Source organism: Convolutriloba macropyga, chromosome 7, assembly GCF_964194025.1.
Source record: "Convolutriloba macropyga chromosome 7, txConMacr16.3, whole genome shotgun sequence".
NCBI classification, from domain to species: domain Eukaryota; kingdom Metazoa; phylum Xenacoelomorpha; order Acoela; family Convolutidae; genus Convolutriloba; species Convolutriloba macropyga.
Window position 1 is genome coordinate 48777367 of NC_134474.1, and position 18781 is coordinate 48796147.

General features: G+C 36.8%; 2 protein-coding genes across 3 annotated transcripts in view; both read right to left on the reverse strand.

Moving 5' to 3' along the window:
- LOC142342931 (calcium channel flower-like) overlaps nucleotides 1–12183 on the reverse strand; it is an 80001-nt gene extending 67818 nt beyond the window's left edge. The window contains exons 1-2 of one of the 2 annotated variants that reach the window (XR_012759184.1): nucleotides 11839–12183; nucleotides 11201–11273 (exon numbers count right to left, since the gene is read on the reverse strand). Coding sequence is in view for 1 of the 2 variants with exons in the window: in XM_075394610.1 (XP_075250725.1) it covers nucleotides 11201–11273; nucleotides 11839–11944 (179 nt within the window). In the remaining variant the exon portion in view is untranslated. The remainder of the gene's footprint in view (nucleotides 1–11200; nucleotides 11274–11838) is intronic. The other variant, XM_075394610.1, reaches the window with a different exon arrangement.
- Nucleotides 12184–12221: 38 nt separating this feature from the next.
- LOC142342930 (exportin-5-like) lies at nucleotides 12222–15953 on the reverse strand. Its single transcript, XM_075394609.1, has one exon. It carries the CDS (start codon nucleotides 15916–15918, stop codon nucleotides 12373–12375), a length of 3546 nt encoding a protein of 1181 aa, XP_075250724.1. The 5' UTR covers nucleotides 15919–15953; the 3' UTR covers nucleotides 12222–12372.
- Nucleotides 15954–18781: the final 2828 nt, after the last annotated feature.

Here is an 18781-nt window from a genome sequence, read left to right on the forward strand (position 1 = left end):
AAGAATTTGGAGCAAGTCTGTACCTTTGGCGTGTGGGGTGGGAGCTGAGGGACAGCTCAGTGTCGCTCCTTTTGTGTGGACTTTAACAATCCTGTTTTGTATTTATCAAACAGTGCAATCAGTTTTGGCCTGCGTCTTTGCCAGAATGTATCGTTATTACTAGTTACGTGAGACTTAACGGACTAAAACTAGACTGAGTTGTGTTAGATGTCGCTAGGCTTTGTTTTAGAATGTTGTTTTAGAATGACTTTTGACTAATTTGACTTTACTATTTCTTAACTCTTTTAACACTCACACTTGGTGAGCGCTCTAAATCAAAATACTCAATTTTCGTGAATTTTTTAAGATTAGTCATGGAAGTGTATCTTATGAAAGCTGCTAAAACTTACTGTGGGACTGGGAAAATTGACAAAAAATATAATTTTGGCAGAGATCGCAAACTTTACAGCGATCGTTTTCGACAATTTAAAGTTGTCAATAACGTGTTAATGAAAGGCAATTTTGTCGTGCCGACTGCCGATACTGCGGGCAAAGTGGCACGAAGAATTCACAGACAAACTGAGGATCACGTATGTGATATAAAACAGCTTGTGGCGGGTTTGAGATCCTCAAACTTTTTCCTACCAGATTTTGTTGGGGGACTTCAATTAGTGGCGAAAGAGTAAGTAATCAAACATCATCGAATGAAATCATGTTATTAAGGTAGTAAAATCTCTTTTTGTTTTTCCAGTGCGGTGAGGCAATGTCCCGATTGCTTTAATGAACTTTGTGGAAAAGAAAAGATAATATGTTCGACTCCCAGTGAAGCTATGCAAAGAAAGTGGTGTTCGGAATTCGATTTCAAATTTGAAAGGAAACCTTTTATTGGTACTTCATACCAGAAGGAATTATGTGAACCGGCGCTTCCAATTGTGCAGCCTCATATTTCGGAAACATCTGGGAATTGTGTATTTTCTTCGGTCTATTATTTGATAACTGGCAAAAAATCAGGTCATGCATTTTTTTTTGAATTTAATGGTATGTAAATGAATATCAAAAATAAAAAATGGATTTTTAGAGAATGGTGAGTGTAACAAATTGAGAGCTCGCACTGCGGACATGATGTTGCGACCTGACTTTATCAAATTTTGTACAAAAGAGATGAATTATATCCCAAATCCTTTCGATGTGTTCGAATATAAAAATACATCTTGGCCAGTGTCAGAATCATGGGTACATTTTTACTGCCTTTATTTCTAATATGCAAATTAGGTGGAAAAAATGTAGTTTTCCAGGGCAAAATCATTTTTTTTTGTGGCAGATTCTTGGACTTGCATGGGTGCTGAAGTGCGACATAAATGTCTTTTGGATTTATAAAAATGAAGGGATGTGGAGTGTTTATCGACACTGTGAGTTAAAGAATGGAAATGGGCCGGCAATTCTTTTACATAGTGCACTGTTAAAGAATTCAAGAGGTTTTCACTGCGAGCCACTCTTACAGTTTCCCTGTAAAAGGTTAATTTACATTTTTTCGACAGCAAAACTTGAAATTGGTCAAAAATATAGATTTCTCACTCTTTTATAAATAATTTAGCAATGAGGGTGAGTTTGATGATCGAAAAGCCGAGGGTGAGCTGCAGCCACGTGCTGCTAAATTCCTCAGGGGTGATGTTATAAAAAAGTGACTCATAATGATGTTCAAACAAAATTTCATATAATTTTCATCAATTCTTCATAGAAAAATTAACTTAAATTTCAGCTGAACGAATAAATTTTTTGAATACAAACAGTTTACTAGGTTGATGAAACTTTATGAGCTGCGTTTTGGGGAATTTGAATTTGATTAAGGTCAATTTGGGGAAAAAATTTAAGGAAATTCAAAAATTTTTAAAAAGTTCGCATATGCGGGTGACCTTGAAAATTTTTTTTCCGTAGAGGCTTCAGAGGTACACCATTCGATAGAGGATGATCTGCTAGGTACCAAAGGCCCCCACAGATTTTTAATATAGGCCTTAGTTTCTCTAGAAATTTGAATTTTTTGGCTCTAATTTGACATGAAATTCTTGCTCAATTTTTACGTTGAGTTCTTTTGAGTTTTGATGTTCAAAATAAATTTTTTCATTCGCCATTTTCAATGCTGATTCTAGGAGTGAGAGGGTTTGTTCCCTCCTTTGTAGGGTGGGACTTTTAGTCGGGGTACAATTTTTGAAATAGGTCAATTATAGCAAAAATTTTTGTAAAAGATTTCTAAGGGCAAAGCACATACATGTGGGAGTTCTATAAACTAGGGGGACTATAGGAATAAAGCTAACTACTATTAATATTATCCTGTATACGTCAGGGTAAAAAGAAATGTTAAATCCGGGTACTTATACATTAAAACTGCTATTAAATTAAGTAAAGCAATGAGAATAAAACATCAATTATAAATTAAAGAATTGAAGGTTAAATAAGGGTTAAAACTAAGAATTAATAGTAAGTGAATATATAGTGTGTTTAATTAATAAAATAAAGTAATAGTTTTAATGATTTTTCTATTTATTTTAATTATTTATTATATATTTTTTTTGTAATATTTTTTTTTCTTTTTATTTTACATGAACATATAAGTTTAAGTTAAAATTGTTGAACACATTTCGGATTAAATTAAGAACTTCTGGCCATGAAAGTTGCTGTGGCTTGCAATCTAGTTGTGCGATTGCTAAATCAGTGATGTTGTAGTTTTCACAATGCTTTTTAAGGTTCTGAAGACAACTTTGTAATGATAAGTATGATGGTTTGTGGGCATCGGTTTCTTTTGTTACAAGACTATAGATAAACCGATTGTTTGATACGTCAGAAATGGTTAGCAATGAACCTATATCTAGGTCCTGATTTTCTAGATTGTACGGGGGGATATTGAAGTCCAATTTTTGGAAAAAGGAATTTGGATTTGATTTTGAAACAGTGTCGGCAACAGAGAACTTTGAGTTTTCTAAGTTTTCTCGGCTGAAGAAAATCTTCAGACTATCATCTACTAAGGCTTTCATTCCAGATTGCTTCTGTAACTCTGCCTTTTCTTTTTTCTGTCTCGTGCGTCTCTTAGCAACTACTACTAAATCTAACAAAGGTGAAGGCTGTTTTGGTAAAGCTTGTGAAGTAGATGGAGAACTTGAAGACTGAGGTGTTGTATTGAGTAATTGATTGTGGGCTTCTTCGCTTCGCTTAATATCGTGTTTTGTTGCTCTAGATGGCGGTTTTCCAAAAGCTAAGCGGGCAGTATTGTCACGACATGACTGAATAATTATTGACCGTTTTTCATTTGGATTTTTAAAATATAACTTTCCATCCCGTATTCCGAGTTTGCTTGTCGTGGGAGAAGTGGTGTGCTTCGTTTCAGGATGAAAGGTAACTGTTTTCCGGCGTGTCGCTGCTATAGGAGTTTCTGCCGTATTGGGCATTGGTATCCTAGTAGGACGTGGTTCTCGCTGTTCGGGTGTATTGTCGACTTCAAATGTTGGTCGAATCTTATCATGGATTGTTGGCATCTGAGGCTGTCTGGTCTCAAATGTCTGTGGAAATTCAGCGAATGGTTGATCATCAGCATCCGGAATGGCATCATTATCATTTTCCTCGTCTGTTATTGGCTCCAGTTCTTCATCTAGAATTTCCTGATCTATTATATCTGGCTCGTCTGCTTCATTCTCATCGTTAACTGGGTCAGGAAATTCAAGGTGAGGGCCACCGCCTGGTTCAGCATGATCCGCTGGTGCTGCTGGAGCTGGTGGTGGAGGGACTGGAGGCATTGCAGGTGGAACAACTGGTGGAGGCAAAACTGGAGCTGGTGGAACAGGTGGTATTGCAACTTGAAATTGAATTGCGGTTGTCAGTTGCGCATCATCTTCTTCCTGTTCTGCTTGCTCTGGTACATCCGTCATGAATGTGTGTTCCAACAATTTTGGAATCTCATTATCAAATAACGCAGGCTCTTGTCTGTACTTTCCTAAGACTGGGTCTGGAATGAACTTTTCTTGATCTATGTTTTCGAGATCTATCGGAGGTTCACTCGGACTATATGCTCTGAGTCTTATGCGATGAATACATTGGGTAAAATAGGTACCTACTTTTCGAATCAAATAATTGGAATCAGTAAGCACTTTTTCGACTCTATACAATGGTAACCAAACATTCATGGACTTACTTCCAAAATCATTCTGATTCGTCAACTTAGGATTCAAAATCAAACAATAGGAATGCAACTTGAGTGGATGTGCTAACGCTTTTTCATCATAATATTTTCGATATTGGTGATAGCTGTGAATGAGCCTAGATTTTGTTTCAGCGAACTTTTGCTGCATGGCATCTTGCAACTCTATTACAAAATCAGACTTTGGATCAAGTCTTTTTATGGCTGTGTTGCTAAATCTCAAATCAAGAGGTTTGATTGGCTCTCTGCCATGAAAAATTGCAGTTGGTGTACAACCTATTGATGATTAGTATGAGGTGTTATGAATGTAGGCTGCCAATGGTACGTATTTGTGCCAATTTGACCATTGATGATTGGTGTTAAGCTTTAAGATACGTTTCAACGCTCCATGAGCTCTTTCAACTACACCTACACTTTGTGCGTGTTTCAAACTAGCATGCTTTATTTTCACCTCTAACAATGATGCAAGTTCATGCATTAACTCAGAAACTAGGCTTGTTCCAAGATCAGACACTATAGTTTTTGGAATATAGCTGTGTTCGAAAAATATTGATGAAAGTTCATGTGCAAGTTTTTGTGCGTTGACAGTTGTGAGTGGAACGGCAAAAAGATACTTTGAAAAAACGTCAATACCGGTTAGGACATATTTGTAAAGTGGAGACTGAAATGGTCCTACAATATCAATTTGCATCATGTCACCTGGATATGATTGAAGGGATGAAACTGGTTGCAAAAATGGTCGTAAAGACTTGTTTGAAATGCTTTTCTGCTGGATACAGGTTAGGCAATTTTTAATCATTTGGACAAAATACTCTGTGAAACCTGGAAAATAAAATCTATTTCTGAACTCATTTATTGTCCTTTGTATGCCTATATGACCTGCTATTGGCGAATTATGCAATCTATACGCTGTTTCTTTCCACAAATGTTTTGGTAAACAGTACTGGAGATTTGCAACTTTTCCAGCATGATCAAAAAATTGTCGATACAAAATTTCATCCTTCAAAATAAGTCTTTGGAACTGTTTTGCATACTTTTTCAATTCAAAACTTTGGTAATTTAAATCAACAGGTTGACCTTCTTTTTTCCACTTAATTACCTCTCTTATTGTCTCATCTTTCATTTGTTCATCTAAGAGATTAAGAGGTGTCATTCTGTCATGCAAATCATTAAGTTTGTCTGCCGGATCTGGCATTAAAACTGCGTTAATTTCGGTATTTTTCAACAAAAATCTGACAAAACCTGAAATTTCTTCATTTTCAGTAACTTGATTTGATTGTTGAATTTGTTCAAGAATAGCATTTGGAATGCCTGTTTGCTTGAGTTGGTTGATAACGTTTTCATCAAGTATTACTTTGAACAAGTGATCAAAATCTTCTACAGCGTTCATTAAAACATCAGGTGTTTTTGCCATCGTTTCAATTTCAATTTCCTTGACTGGAATATGATCAGTTAATTTCAATTCAATCGCTTGGTCAGGATCAGTTTGAATACGTGACAAAAAATCTGCGGCATAGTTAGCTCTGCCTGGGATGTGAGCAATGACTAGGTTGAAAGAAAGTAATCGATCAAGAAGATTCCATAAAGATGGGGGAATTGTTTTTGATTGGAAAAATTGTACCAAACTTTTGTTATCTGTCAGGATAATAACTGGTTTTTCAGTTCCCCAAATAAAATGCGAAAAATGGTCTAGTGCAAAATACAGACCCAAAAATTCTTTGTAATAAGTTGAAAATTTCAATTGAGCTTCATTGAACAATTTTGTACCAAAAGCAACTGGTGCATAAGTTTTTCGTTCTTTGGCTTTTTGGTCCTTGACATAGTCCTCAATCATTAGGACAAAACCTGCGCCATAATAACTGGCGTCACATAACAAAACATATTGCATTCCTGGCTTCGCCAGTCTAAGGGTAAGCTCTGTTGCTTTAACTAGGTCATCTTTCAAAGTTTTCAAACTTTTTTTATGATCATCAGTGATGTAGTGTTCTACATTTTTTCGCAAAAGTTTGTAAAACGGTAAAAGTTTTTCACCTAGGTTTGGTATGAAATCTCGCCAAAATTGTAGAAAACCGACAAGTCTTTTCACTTGCTTAACCGTTTTAGGCATTGTCAATTTACTAAGGAATTTTGCAATTCTTTCTTTCTCAGGTTGAATTCCTTTGGGAGTAATGACTTTTCCTAAGAAGGTTATTTCCTGAACACCAAATTCACATTTGCTTGGTGATAGTTTTAAACCTGATTTTCTCACGCACTCAAATATTTTCCTTAGGTTAGGAATCAACTCATGAAAACTATCGACTGCACTTCCTATGTCATCCATATACTGAGTACATATATTTGCTGCTAAGCATGGGTCTAAGTAATGTCTGATGAATGAACTAAAACCTGTGACAGATTTGCTAAGACCTTGAGCTAGACATTTATATGCGTAAGTACGAGAAGCAAAATTAAATGCCAAAAGTTGAACCGAAAGGTCATCTGCCATTTGCACACAATGGTATGCTTGCGAACAATCAAGTTTATTAAACAATTTCTTTCCTGCGAAATGGTTCGATGCATCGCTCATATTTGAAATTGGAAAGTTCGTGTTTATATAGTCATTCCTTAACAGATGGTTTATTCGTCTTAGATCAATTAAAATTCTCAATCTACCGGATGCTTTTCGTTGAGCAAATACTGGACTACTGTATTTTGAATGTGACAAGGTTGTAATCAAACCATAATAGTGCATGAGTGCTAGTTCGACAATCAGTTCATTTCGCAAATGTATGGGTGTTTGTGGACTTTGTACATAAACAGGCGAGTTATGCTCGGGTGTAAGTTTGATTTTCAACTCGGTATTGTAACCTACGTCGAAACGATGTTTGGCGAAAATGTCAGAAAACTCTGTCAACAAATTTTGGACCTCGACCTTTTGGTCATTTGACAAAACAGATTTTTCCCATTTGAAATTTGCTAAGAATGTTTGCTTGTGAACTTCATTAACTTTGGGGTCAATTTTTTCAAGACCTTGAAAATGTTGGATTTGGTCGAAAATTTCACGTTGTAAGGGTGGGAGTAAATGAGGATTGGGACAAGTTTCAGGGGTTGGGAACCAGAGTTTCTCATACTCAGGTCCAGGGCGTTTTTTGGACTCATCATTTGAACATTCTATTTGAATAAGCTGATTAAGACCATTTTCAATGTCATCAGGATCACGTTGCTTAGCCAACGCTATCAGTTGCGGATCGATACTGATAAGTTTTTCTGCTTGAGCTTGGCTCAGAATTTCAAAAGATGCAACAAGTGTGTTAGCTTTAAGATGTACATAGTGATCTGTGATGTTAATTGCTGATATATACAATTTTCCGTCTTTTTCAGCTGTACTCAGAGATGATGTTAAGGCAATCTCTGTAGATTGTTCAAATTCGTCATTAGGGATAACAACTCCACTACATTCGGAAAAACTTTCAGAGTTATCCTTGAGTGAACATTCTAAAATTTGGTGTGAATTTGGGGGTAGGGCATGCTTTTTGTTAAGAAAAATGGGTATTTTCTTAAGTTTTTTCAGGTAAAATTTTGATTTACCTTTTGGCTTAATTTCATTAAGCTGGACAGTCAAATTTGGAAGTTTCAAAAGATTGAAAGCGGGGCAAATCCAAATAAAATTTTTCTTGAAAAAAGGATTTCCAATAATAACTGAGTTCATTGTTGGCAAAACGAGAAAAGTGTCTGTAAATTCATGATTTGTGATATCAAAAGTAATTTTTACGGCCTTTGAGATGTTAATTGGCGCACCTGAAGCCAATTTTACATTTTTGAAAGATGGTGATGTGAACTCAAATTTTGCATTGGAATTTTGTAGTTGCTCTAAAAGATTTTCTGGGATTGCATTTGCGCAAGAACCAGTATCTATTAAAGCTTTTCGTCGAATTTTATTATCAAAGAGAATATTAACATAAGAAAGGAATTCTCCCTCCAAAGGGATAACGGCACATAAATCATTTTCCGTTTCTAAACTACTAGTATCAAAATCAAATACATTGTCAGTTACATGATTAGTAGAAAAATCTAAATTTTTGGAGGACTTTTGTGGAACTTGTGGCTCGTTTAGTTTTTTGGTTTCCTATTGAATGGGAAACTACCACCGCCGCGTCTGCCTCCTCTGCCTCGCAGAGAGCATGTTGCTGCAGTGTGGTTTGGATAGCCACAAATGAAACATGTTACACTAGAATATTGAACTGTTTCAATATGACCAGGGGGAGCGGGAGGTGTTATTTGAACAGTGGCAGGCTGAGCATTAGAACTAGATGCTTGTGCAGGTGGTGCTTGAGGTGAAACTTGACCTGCTGCTTGTTGATTTGCATATGCAGGGAAAAGTTGCTGCGAAAAGTTATTGTTCCGAGGATAATTTTTGTTGTTATTATAATATCCTCGTCCTCTCCAATTACCTCTGTTATTATTATTACCTCGGTAATTATTTCGTCCTCTGTTTCGTCCTCTAAATCCGAAATCACCGCGGTTGCGGCCTCTATAACTTCCTCTGAAGTCTCCCTGTTCTTGGTAATAATTTTCTTGAGCATTCATACCTTGCTGACTCAAAACTTGTTCCTGTTGTTGATGTTGTAATTTTTGTTCTTCAAACTGTTTTGAAAGTTCATTTACTTTATTTTCCATAGCCTCACTTGTCTGTGTAAGTTTTGAAAGTGCATTTACTAAGTTCTCTGATACTGTGTTACTCATTTCACTGAATGCTCCATCTGCATATTCGTCTGTTTTACATAAGTTATGAATTGTCAGTTGTTTTCTGGCAAAAAGACACAAATCATCTACTGTTGCGTTATCTGGTTGTTCAAGTAACTTTGCTCTTAACCAACTTGGCATACATTTCACAAAAAGTCTCTTAATCTGATTACCACGTTCATTTTGTGCAAAAAGTAAATTTTGTGCATTTACAGCATTTTCACGATCTATTCTTGCTCTCTCTGCTCCTGCATCTAACGCAGGGTCAGCTGCTGCTACCGGGTTTGGTGTTGGGTCAGGATATGCTCTCACTGCCATATTTTGAAGTGTTACTAAGAAATTTTCTGGTGTATCAGTTTTTTGATCGAATCTCAAACTTTCTAACTTAATGACATGTAGTTCCTGCAATTGGGGGTTACAAAAGTGATTTCTCAGTGCTGTTAGACTTAAATTAATGTCTGCTCTTGTAGCGTCGTCAAGTGTTTGAAAATATATTAATGCTGAGTCTCTAAGATGTAATGACATAAAATTAGCCTGTTGACCAGCTGCAATTCCTGCAACTCCTATTATGCTTCTCAACAATCTTTCAAATTCACGGAAACTTTCTTTTTCTGTACCTGAGTACGGTTTCAAAGTTATATTTGGTTGAGCCATTTTTATAATTATTATTATTATTATGATTAACTATTGAAGTCAAAAGACGTGTTAGTGTGCAAAATGCAAGTGATTGAAACAAAAGTTATGTGCTTTGTCAAAATTCCTTCGGAATTATCCCAAAAAGTGTCAAAATTTGAAATTACTCTGAAAAATTGAGCCCCTTTAGTTTTTGAACTGAACTTTAGTGACACAGTTGATGAAAGTGATAATTACTTTTAAAAGCACCATAAAATTTATCTTTAATCTCTCCATTCATGGTTTCAAACATTTCTGTTTTCACGATAAATGATTTCATTTGATCAAAATTGACTGAGCGCTCATCAAGTTTAGATAGGACATTTTATAAATTCACTGCAAAAGTAGAATTGTTAACGAACCCTTGAAGTGTTGTGGTGATTCTTGAGCACTAAGTTGTAAATGGGATTGAGCCCTTCTGCTGCGTCTTTGGCTTTGAGCAAGTAAAATCCAGTTTTTTCTTCTTCTTTGCTTAGTAGGGTTAAGATGCTGACATTGTAACACAAGATACTGCCTGTGATCTTTTTCAGCTGGACCTTCTTCTCAGCTGTTGGTGTCCGTTTCTGTCACCATATCCAATACCACGATAAAACTGTTTTGGTACGAGGTTGGTATTGCTATTAATGTGTATTATAGATAATTGCATGCGTAGAAAATTAATTACTATCAAGTTTAGGCTGATGTTGGTGGATGGCTGTACTTTGGATGCAATGGATTCTATATTTCAGTACAGTATCTCTAAATGTTGAGTAAGTAAAGATTTTCACTTAATCGTTTTAATTAATTCTCAATAGTGTTGAAATTAGCAAGTAACTTAACTTTACAATCTCTTTCACTTTTATGAATTTAAAACAAACAATTTGGTGAGGCTTGCTTCTATGTAAATAAAGAATATTCTGTTTAAATATCATGCTCGATAAGTATTCATATTAACGAATTTTTTGACAACGTCACAACTCATTAGGGGAGTCAATGGGATCAGTCATCATTTATACTACATCACAAAAACATAACCGCATAACGTCGGGCGAATTGCTCTCAAACGACTAGCAAGCGGTTGGTTTCACCAGTTGGGTTTACCGAGGCTAGCTTAAAAACGCATTAAAAAAACCGCAGGACTAATATAATTGCAACAAACTTAGTTGCAACAACGGTCTACAAAAAAAGTGCATAGAAAAGACTGCATGCACGGCTGCAATAAATGATTCGAACTTCATTAGAGAGCAGTTAAACATGGATCTGATTCAAGAGAGACTGTTTGAAATATCAACTTTGAGCCAGTCAGAGCATTACACTGCTCAGCAAATGCCACTTGACCAACTAGAAAGATATCGATACGAATAACACTCCAAACAGTCTTATTTGAACATCTCTTAAGGAAACACAGGTCAAAGAAATAATTTAACCAGTCCTTATGAACAATAAGCGCGCCGTTGTTAATTGATTCCATTCAACACATATTTATCTATTTAGAACAATCAAATATCCATTAGACGAATTTCTTCATAACAAGATAACCAGAATAATTCATTCTTTTCGATCATATGGACACTTTAGCTAAACTTAAGGGTGTTTCGATTGAGTGCAACTTCGACTTAGTGGTATGTATGAACAAGGAGTGGTTACTTGTTAATAACTTACATCATGAGTACACCTGATAGTAGACAGCTGCCACTGAACCCAATCATTGTCATCAGGCCCAGAATTATCATCGCTGAAGCACACAAACATCAATCAACTACACAAACCAATGTTCACCAATAGGCAAAAGTCTATACTGCTGTTGTCCAGCAATCTATAAAATACTATCACAGATTCAAAACTTCAATCTAAGCCCAATAAGAGATCACACTCTTTCATTACATCAGCTATGCGAGCATGAACCAGCAAACAAATAAAATTTGTTGCCATGAGTTGCCATTGCAAATTTCCAGAAATTTCAAAGTTGATATCGATTAAGTAAAAAAAGCTTTCTGAGTTACTGATAATCAGCAAGTTTCACGATTTGAAGACCAAAAGCTATCAGTTCTTTACCGATGTCAGCTATGAGATCGGATGTACTTTTGCCATAATTTCTCCATTATATATCAGCGAAGAGTTCAAAGTTAAAATTTAAAAATGTAGATAAAAGCAAATAAATTGGACCTTAAGGTGAAAGCCAGAAAAGCAATGGCGCACAAATGACCGCACTGATAATTACATGTTTTGGCATTTTTCGAACGTTCGTTTATTTTAACTTTATGCGACAGATCATATGTAGATGAAAAAAAGCTATGTACCAGCAGCTGCTAGTGTGCCGATGACTCTTCCTAGAATTTTGAAGCCCCACGTCACTTCATTGGCACTTTGCTCTGCCGGCTTCTGGTTGCTCTCCACGTCTGGCATTTCAAAAGGAGGTCACGGGTTGTCCGATTCGTCACAATTTGGTTCACAAAGAGGTCAAGCCTTGGTGGCAACTTTGATGTCAATGCTTGACTAACAATATCTATGGTAATATACAGCTGAGAAGCAAATTAACTAGTTGGCTCCTCGATTTAGCAAAGAAATCCAGTCCCGTTCTGATAGCGTGATTTCTGTTCCAGAGCAAATGCTATGAACATGAACAAATATCTGAAAAATAAAACTAGTATTCAGAAAATGATTCACGAGCCAGAAAAATCTATAAATAAAATATGACGATTTAACTCTGTCATTAACGAGTAATAATATATGCATTACAACAGACAATATTTAACAATTTGGACAACAAATATTTGACGTAAAATTACGTTTAAGATATAATTAAAATGATACTGAGGACTTCAAACGGTGTATTAGAAAAACTGGAAAAGGCTTTGGGTATCAAGATCAGGTTCAATTTCAGTTTTGACCATGGGCGCTAATCTGGGCAATTTGTTGACTAGAATTTTCTTCTGGTACATTCGACTTGTAGGCCTGCCAACAACTCCCTTCAGAATCTTTCTCATCATTTCCTTCATTTTCTTTTCACTCGGGAGTGTCTCTTTCTTTTCCGCATAACACAATTGAACTTTCTTCTCAAACTCATCAATTAGGTCAGCATTTGACTCAGGAACCTGGTTCAAAATCGTTCTCAAAATTGGGTATCTTGGCCTTAAACTAACAAAGAACTTCAAAATTAGCGATGAAAGTTGCGCACTTGAAGAATTAGAATACTCGTGTACTTGGTAGCCTTTCAGCATTTGTGCAAAAATAAGACCAATAACGTTCTCTGAACATTCCCGCTGCATCATTGGCTGAAATAAGGTCCAAAAAACATCGATTGACTTACTGCACGCGGCGGTATCAGGCCAAACAAAGGCATTCACAAGTATCAATAACACCGACTCATACAAAGACTCGTCATTTACTACCATTTGACCAAAGTTCTTCAACTCATGACGACATTGCACAATTGACGGAATCGAAGACAGTCGAGGAGTCGCATCATTCATTTCAGAGTCATTGTTCTTTTGGTTGACATTTGGTCCTTCTGTTTTCTGTGATACGTTCTCTGTAGTTAACACAATGCATGAAGATTCGATTATTGATATGATTGCCCGGCTGTTTCTCCGGATAAAAAGATCTTCGAGTGCTTCTTCGCTAGTATCACCAGATTCTGGATCCTTGAACCCTGGTAGCGTTGCATCTGGCCGACTGGTCAGTGCTGTCCAGTCGCGGTTTAACCTCTCAAAAATTTTCGGAAAGCTAAACTTGAAGATTGGAATCAAAATACTTGCGTGTAAGGACTCGGGACATTTATCTTTTATAGGAGCAAGGAAATATTTGATTGTACCGGCGATGCACACATTGGACAGGCAATCAAATTTGCAGAACAAGGCTTCCAGCATTAGCTCGATCAGTTTAAAATTTTGTTCTTGTTCGCACAAAGAAACAAGGGCTGCACTGCATAGTGTCTGAATAGTATTGCTATGAAGTTCTTTAAAATAATTTTGGATTTTATCCAACGGCGTTTTTCCTACGGATTCCAGGGCTTCAACTACTGGAAGCTGGATTCCAAGAATCATTCTCCGATCTTGTTCGCTCAGTTCCAGCGCTCCTTTTAGTTGATCACAAAACGAGGATTTTATTGCTGACTCGTGTAAATCGTGCAGTCTACATATCACAGCTATTGCATGGGGTGTCACCATTTTTGCTGCATCACTCGCAAGTTTGATAAGAACAGCTTTTTCAGGAACATCCTTCTTGTCACTTGTATTTTGTTTCCTTTCTAAAGCGTTCCAGAACCTACGAAACAATCCATTTACCAAAGACGTTGAAAATTTTAGCTCGATCATTTGATCATAATACTCGAATTTTTCTCCGTAGTTACATATACTTGTTAGACGGAGAAAACTGTCGACAGATTGGCAATGTTCCTGCACTATACTGTTAAATTTATCAATCGAAAAATGGAGCAGTTTTTGAAGGGTTTCACTTCTAAACGGTTCGTCAATATAAGCGGTCAGAATAACAATTGACTCCAGCATTGACGCTCGACACATTTTGTCAATTTCTTCGTTGAACAAAAACGATGACAAGATTGGAAAAAAATCGTTATAGAACGGAATGAAAAGATCATAGTGCTCAATAACTTTTGACAAAAATAAAGATGAGCAATGCCTATGCAACAAACAGGCTTTCTTTGAATCTTCCTCACAATCAAAATCAACCATTTGCATTGTATTGAATATTAGCTTGATAACTCTAACAAAAATTTCTTGACTCTGAAACCAGTACGAAAAAAGTGAGGACACAACCGATAGAAGCGAGTTCAAAATCGAAGCATTTTTTTCTCTTTCACAGGCTTCTAAACAGAAAACAAATATATTCTGCAAACGAGTTTTGAGATCTACCACTGCCTCAGTTTCTTCTTTCGGTAGCGTTTTGGCCAGAAATGAACATAATGCAACCGCCTTGGCTTCTAGATAATGACACAACAACGGATCCTTTTGCCCCTCAGAGTACCATTGGTTTATTGTTTTTGTAAAATCGCCAATTAGTATTTGAGATACAGTAGAAAAATCTAGATCAACAAGACATTTTATCAGATCACATCCACCACTTCTGAGTTGGCCAACATAGCTTCCGAACTCAAGATCGTCATCAAAATCCAGTCCCGCAAACCTGCAACTTGGATGGTTAGATTTCGACGGGAATCCAACTTTAACCAGTACGAATAATGCAATTTGGTACATTGGCGACACTTTTTGGAGATACGAAGCTTTGTTCGGGTTTTTAACGATAGATTTCAAATTCTGTACCAACAAATACAAAACTTCGAGATGCAAAAAATGACTCGGTACTAATAGAAGTGTAAATAAATTTTCAAGGAAAGTATTGTGTTCCTCTGGTGTTATCGACGATAACTCGTTGACAAACTTACTCTGAATATTGGCGTAAACATCATTCATTGTAATGTACAACTCCAAAACTTTCTTCAAGAAAATGTAGCAATCATCTTCAATTTGATCGCTTAACTTCGTCATTTCAATTGCTGATCTGAAAGATCTCAAAGCAGAAATCTTAAAGAATGAAAGCAGCAATGCTCGTTCGCTAATATCGGATGGTTTTCTTTGCAAAAGAGCAACAATACAATCTGCTACTTGCATTCTAATAATCTTAATGCTAAGCAAATTCAAAAGAAGCTCGCGTATATTGAACTGTGAAATTAACTCACAAGGCACCCATTCTAATATCTGTTGCATCAAAGTAATTTCGGCAGTAATCAAACCAATATCGGGCGAAGATTTTGTTTCTAAAGCATGTCTCATGTCATCGTGGCAAACCCTGAACACAGGTTCTAAATTTGAAGCTCTAGATAGAAACTGCCGAATATCTTTCGTGCGATTAGAAGGAATTGATTCACAAGCCGATATAATAAGATCTTCTGAAACTCTTTGAAAAATTGCAAAGACCAAAATTTTTTGACCTCTTGACATTTCCATAATATTGAAGAGAGTTGGCAATAAATCTGGCCAGTTTTGGGGGAACTCTTGAAGAAACATCAATACAAACAGTTTCGTTACCGCGTTAACGAGTAGCCTATTTTCACTTATGGTTTGATCATTTTGGACATGCAAGAGAATCTCCCATTTGAACTTTGCTTTAAGTGATGCACTGTTCCAATCATTCAGGGTCCAGCTCTCTTGTACAAAACAATGCAACAGCTCAAAGCCCAAGGTTTTCTCATACAAATTAGGCGATCTAATTAAAGAAGATCCAATAGCCAAACATTTGTCAGACTGATGTTTGAATGTCTCGAGGAAGTGGAACGCATTTTGTTTCTCCAAGTTTGATGTCGAAGGATTCAGAGATGTCTTATAAGCAATCATCACTTTTGCTTCATCACTTTCATCCATGACAAACTGAAAAACAGCTTCTACAGTTTTTAGCAAACAGAATCAGAATGTAATTCCCCAAAGCCATATGAACATAACGTTCTTTCCAATAAAGACAAAACCATAGTTCTTGTAAAAGAAAAATTAATAAATCATACGAGACAGATTGCCAGATAAACCATAGCAGACAGATTGCCAGATAAACCATTTCAAATGTTATAATAAATGATACTGTCTAGCAGACGGAAGAAAGATCCCAGTGAGAAATGTCCCGATTGTTCAAGAATAATAGTTTGGAATAGTAAAGGAGTCGAATGTGAACGATGTTAGCCTAATTGTTGTGATAAACTTAATAAATATGGCATTATGGCCTGGCGAAGGTACATAAAAAAGATACACCTCTCCGACCTGTTCTTTCGATACCTGGTAGCAGCTACGAAAACTTAAACAGATTTCTTACACCATTTTCCCAGAAACTACCGGGCGCAAACATTGAAACCAACACGCAAGATGCTAGAAAGGCCTTAGTCTCTCACTCTTGAAGATGACGAGCAGATAGTATCTCTTGAAGTAAAAAGTTTGTACACCAACGTTCCGGTCGGAGAGACTATAGAAATTGCTCTAAGAGAACTCTATTCAAGCAACCTAGCGCCAGATATCCCAAGATCCGCCATGAAAAGTTTGCTAAAGCTTGCGGTGAAGAATGTTAATTTCAAATGTAATGGAATTTGGTATGTCCAATCAGATGGTCTGGCTATGGGTGCATCACTGGCTGTAATACTAGCAAACGTGTGGATGAAATCGTTTGAGGAATCACTGCAAAAACCAGAGCTCAATGAAAATATTTCCATATCCGACCAAAACGGGAAGTGCAAAGACTGTAACCGGAGAGTGACTTTCCGAGATAGAGGAGTAGAATGTGAGTCATGCAAAAACTGGTTTCATGCAAGATGCCAAAAGTTATCGAATGAGGAATACGCCAACATGCAGGATGTTGTTTGGATTTGTACTTATTGCAACAACCAACAGATAGTGGGGAGTTATGAGGAGATGAAAATGTTCAAAAGGTATGTGGATGATATCATAGTAGTAGTAGTAGTAGTAGCGAAGTCCTTAGGGATATACCATGGGTTTTCAGCCTTTATGTCATTAGTGAGTAAGTTTGGAATGTTGGTTACAGTTCGTGCATTGGCAGAGTATCCTCCAGGTACATAGATTGTCTTCGTTGAACTTTTCGAAGAAATTCCAAAATTGCTGTGTTATTCGTGCTTTTCTGTTTTCTTTCGTTGTTAAGTCAATATATTTACTCAGAAAGTTGTGCAATGTTCCGTTTCATGTCCAGAAGTTATCGTCGGTCCTTTTGAGTCTGGTTTTGGGGAATGTTGAAGCTGGAGTTGGAGCCTTGTCTGGTTCGTTCTTTGGTATTACGTGATATGTAGTCTTATGTTTTTATGTCAAACTTGTGGTCACTGATGGCGCAGAACTGTAAGAGATTGTGGAGTCCGAAGTACATTGACACTGGCACTAAGTTGAGTTCTTTGAGTTTTTTTATAGGGAATTGTGTTGATTAGAATCCACCGTGTTGCTCTTTTCTGTAATCTTTCGATGTTTGACAAGTCTGTTTTGGTGGGGTACCAGACCTCACATGCGTACAATATGACGGGTACCACGTATCCTGTGTATGCGTTTAGTTTGGCTTTAGTCGTTGACTTGAAAGAAATGTTACGCTTGAGAAACCACAATGATTTCAGAGATTTTAACTCGACGCAGATTACAGTTTTCTTTCCAGGAGAGGTCGTTAGAGATTAGGACACCAAGGTCTTTTTGAACTTTAACAGGTTTGACAGCGACTTCGTTCATTTTGACAACTGATTGTTTTTTGAAGTGCATCAGACTACATTTGTCATCATGGAGATTGACTTTGTTTGCGACACACCAGTTATGTAAACTTATTAGGTCACTTTCTAGGAGTTCACGAGATGTGCTTAACAGTTTGTAGTCATCGGCATATCCGAAGCATTCACTTTCACTTGCAACAGTGGGGAGGTCAGTTATGTAGATTAAAAAGAGTAGAAGACCCAGTAGGGACCTTTTTGGGACCCCGCTAGTGACATCACGGAATTCACATATTGAGTTGTTTATTTTCACGCATTGTTTTCTATTGTCTAAATAATTGGCAATTAGTGTTAGGGCTGTTCCACCTATTCCCATTTTGTGGATTTTCAAAAGCAGAAGATCGTAAGGAACCTTGTTGAAGGCTTTTTCGAAGTCTAAGTAGAAAACCGTTAGTTCATCAATTGCCGACGAATCGTTGAGCAGGTATGCTTTATCGAGGAAGCAGATTATCTGCAGGGTTCGTGGTGACCGGGACGAGTACTTAAAATTCGCAAATTCTTTACACAACAACTTGCAATTTACCTTAGAAAAAATAACATGGAAGGGAATTTGGCTTTTTTTGACATTAACGTAATTGTGAGCAGCAAAAGTAATATCACCTGTCTTTGGTATCAAAAACCAACTGACACTGGAATAATACTGAATTTTTGCAGCTGTGCACCGTTTCAGCATAAAAAACTGTGATTCAAGGGACGGTTCATAGGGTTTTTAATGCAACCTCTATTTGGTTGCCCTTCGAGCAGGCTCTTGAAAAGGTGAAATTTCGCTAGACCAAAAATCAATATCCAGAAGATTGGTCTTCAAAAACAGTGAACCAGACTCTAGAAAAGATAATAAATGGCGGTAAAGACCAATTGAGAACAACACCAAAAGAGCATCAAAAAAGCAAGAATAGATCTTATGATAAGGCAACCTTTTTTCTACAATACAGAGGCAACCTTACTCAAAACTTTTCAAGCAAATTGAAGAAATTATGCGAACTGCAAGT